This window comes from Lathyrus oleraceus, chromosome 6, assembly GCF_024323335.1.
Source record: "Lathyrus oleraceus cultivar Zhongwan6 chromosome 6, CAAS_Psat_ZW6_1.0, whole genome shotgun sequence".
In the NCBI taxonomy this organism is placed as follows: domain Eukaryota; kingdom Viridiplantae; phylum Streptophyta; class Magnoliopsida; order Fabales; family Fabaceae; genus Lathyrus; species Lathyrus oleraceus.
In genome coordinates, this window is record NC_066584.1 from 519,899,274 (window position 1) to 519,903,124 (window position 3,851).

Below are 3,851 nucleotides of genomic sequence, written 5' to 3' on the forward strand. Positions count from 1 at the left end.
TGTACAATTGTAAAGACGAGCATTTGACACCAACTGCTGGCATTAGCTTCTCTCCATCCAACGATAAGATCATTGTTGGTGCTGGCCTTATTGTCATGTATCCAATTTTCCGGAACTTAACATCCTTGAACTGGAGCTATGCCTTGTCACGCCCAAAACGTCATAACAGTAGTGACAGCAGGCCCTGCAACAATCCTTAACAGAATCACACTCAACTTCTAAATCCTGCGTGTATAATAATTTAAAGAAAATGGATAATGAAATAATCACCATGAGTATATACCTACAAACTGGCTAGAGATGAACCAATCAGGAGTTAATGAAATTGGGGATCAGTGATTGGATCACTATAGTGATCGCCCAGATATCGACACAGACCTCGAGCCATGGCAGCGAGGTTTGCACTGGAAATGCTCTTCCCAGACTTGGATTTACTGGCATTTGTGTGTGAGTTTCCGTATATGGGATGCCAGCTTGTGTTTGTGGATGACCCTGGAACTCTCTTCTTCTTGTTGAAGACAGTAATGCAGATTGCCGCCATAAAAGCAAAACCTGCAGCACCTCCAGCAGCTCCACCAATGACGTCTTTCCTGTTATATCCTTCGTGTGTTTGGAAACCTCTTTCCTCTGCTTGGTCTTCTAGGAGCATGTCTGAAGGCTGAGGATTGGGGCCAGACAATTCTGTGTCATTGAGCTTGAATATCTCTACCCCATTGAGTATGGCATCATAGAACTCTGGTTTTGTCTCAGGTGTTGGCTGCAGTGCAAGCCAAAGTTTTTCATCCCCTTCACCGTCTTGGACATATATCATATAGTCCTTATAAGTCGGCACACCTTTACCTCCTGTCCACCCAATAACATCAGCTTGAGGCTCTGTCGTTTGGTTGTTGATAAGTATATTGAAAACAACCTCGTTCACCTTGGAATAATAATATTCACAGAAATGCAACCTCACGAGGTACATGGAATTTGGATCAACTTGGAAAATCCACGTGACGTTGTATTCTATGTTCGCGTTCTTATCATCTCCCATTGATCTTGACGTTGAGTAGACAGTTTCAGGAGTAATGTATTGTGGCATAGTCTGGTAGTTGATTTGAACATCCTTGGTAGCTTTGTTGGTGACACCTGTGGATGCACCATACAGGTAAGGCGTGTCGTCGTACCACATCCTAGAAAGGCCAGAATCTTGGGCTGGAGACACATACTGCCCACCAATGTTTAATCTAAACATGGTTTGCAAGCTCATGGTTTTGACTTTTAATTTTTGTTTAACATACCCTACCAATGCAACAGAGTCAAACAATTCAGGAATCAGAATCAATTGAATGCCATTGACGAAAGCAAAAGCACCTTTTTGCTTGTCAGAAGGTTTAAAGGTAAGAGTCAAAGTATCCGAATTCAATGGAGCAAGTAAATAGACTTAATAATACTGATCAGCATGGTCATGCCAGGCTAAGTCCAATTCCTACTTCAGTTGTAAGTGTCAATGTGCCTTCTTAATTATTGCCTCCTGCTGTTGAGCCTGATTTGCATGTTGCGAGACCAAAGAAGCGTAAAAGTGCCACTTCGGAACTCATGGCATGGCATGAAGAATTGAAACAGGGTTCTGAAAGGCTTCGAGATATCAGGGTGGCAGAGTTAGACTAGGCTCAAGCTGCAAATAGATTGATTGAGAAGGTTGAGGAGGATGCTGAGCTGGTATAAGTTTTACCGACAATGAAGTCAAGAAGAAGACTTGTCTTGACAATACAACTTATGCAGCAACTACTTAACCCTCCTCCAGCTGAAGTTCTCTCTGCAGATGTCAAGTTGCATCATGATAGTGTGATTTATTCTGTTGCTAGATCAGTGTTGGGAGATGGTTGCAGTTCTATCTCAGTGTGTGGAAGTGATTCTCCAGTGCCAGCGACTAGCAAAAACCTCCTGCCCAAGTTCACAGTTGTAAGACCCCAATTTTGACCCTAAGATCCCTCATGGCATCATAATATTGCATTTGCATTGCCTCAAGGATCTTTAGCATCTTGGTCCCCTTTGCCTTTGGGTGGGACTCCTTGTGATTGGTTTGAGATCACCAAGCATGCTTGAATTATACATCATCGTTTCTCTTACTTTTGTTTACTAACAAAAGCACAAAAATGTGTCACTAACATCTTTTGTTTGAAGCTTAAGTATCATCCAAGACACTTTGTGGGTTCTATTTAGATGATCAGTCAACATAAGGGAATGGCTTGAGATACTTCCAACAGGTTCAAATGGGGTCTATTCGTCAGTCAAAACGTTAATCTTGAAGGAGCAAAAGTTTGTTCATGAGCTGTCATGCTCGCTAGGCGAGCAGAATGGGTCGCCTAGCGAGTCCCAAGAAAAGCCACTAGAATCACCTACGCTTGGAGGAATTTCTTGAACTGTCATGCTCGCTAGGCGAAGCCCACGTTTTTTTATAAAAAAAAATAATAATAATAAATAAATAAATAAAATATAACAGAAAATTTTTGGACTTGGGCCTCTCTCATTTGAGCCTACAGGTCCACAAAAATCAGGTTATAAATTCAGAGTTTCAGTGAAACAAAAGGAAATTCTATTCCTATTACCCTGGCAGGAAAAAGATAGTGAGAGAAGAGCTAACAGAGTTCAGAGCAACCTCCAGAGACTGAAGGGAACTCATCGGCAAAAAACCAATTCCCTCTCATATAAACCCTAAGAGTGCTTTGCAAACCCAGTCGGGCAATTCATTTTCATTCGATCTCTCCAGTCAGGTTTGCCTTATTCCCATTACTTTATGCTTTTAATTTGAATGCTCTAAATGTATGAGGTATCATGTGTGAATTTGATACCCTTTTGATGCATGTGTTTGACAAGAGGTTTAGGCCTCCTACCCTTGGTTGCTTTTTGTGAGCTTTTTGTGAATTTTAATGGCATGATTCATGTGGTTACATTTTGATTTGGGGGCAACTCTTGATTACCCCATCCTGTTTGCTCTAACCTGTTTTGTGTTTGTTATGGCATTGTTTTCTCCTAATTCCGTCATATTACTCTAACCTGTTTGTTGAGTTTTTGTGAGGGCTCACATACTCTTGCAGGGATAGCTTGCTTGGTGTTCCACTTTATTTGTGGGGTACCACCTGGAGGTCTATTCCGATTACCTGTACTGACTCGCTTTCTTTGATGGTGTTTAGCTTGGAAGAGTCTTTGGGTTTCTTATTTATCTAATTGCTGTTACTTCGGATCTTTATCCGTACGGTAGCTCTCTCGATCCCTTTACTTTTCCCGCATGTTACCGATTTCTTAGGTTTCGCATAGCCTCTCGTGGCATGTCAATTAAGGTTGCGCGGTTCCTTCATCTAGGACTGCCTTTTTGCATGAGCATCCCTAAACACCCCCAAACTCATTGATTTTTCTTCTCCTAAGAACACGTTATCTCCTTCTACTACATGCGAGTAAGTCTCCAAAGGTCGAGCATCCGGTAGATTGCGTAGTAACGTCGTTCACCCCAAAACACAGCCCTTACCCCATAGGTGGTCGAACTACATTTTGCTCTGATTTTCATCCCAGATGAGATACGTAGGCATAAGACGCGATGTCCTAGCGAGCACACTCCTCTTTAACCCATAGGTAGCCGAGCTACGAAGACTCTGATTCTCCTATTCAGATGAGATACGTATGCAGTGGATGCGACATCCGTGTGAGTCATTTTCTTTTGACCTTTCTTTTAGTAAGTAGTACATTAGATAAACATACACGCTTTTCTCATCCCTTCAATCATGTTTTCACAAATAAATTTTCAAAAAAAAAATAACAACCTTTGAAACAAATATGAAAAGGGCTCCCTAGGAGTACCTAGGATGTTTTAG

At 41.7% G+C, this 3,851-nt stretch overlaps 1 protein-coding gene across 1 annotated transcript; it reads right to left on the minus strand.

Moving 5' to 3' along the window:
* Nucleotides 1–316: 316 nt before the first annotated feature.
* Nucleotides 317–1,249, minus strand: LOC127096538 (receptor-like protein kinase ANXUR2). Its single transcript, XM_051035095.1, has one exon. It carries the CDS (start codon nt 1,247–1,249, stop codon nt 317–319), a length of 933 nt encoding a protein of 310 aa, XP_050891052.1.
* Nucleotides 1,250–3,851: the final 2,602 nt, after the last annotated feature.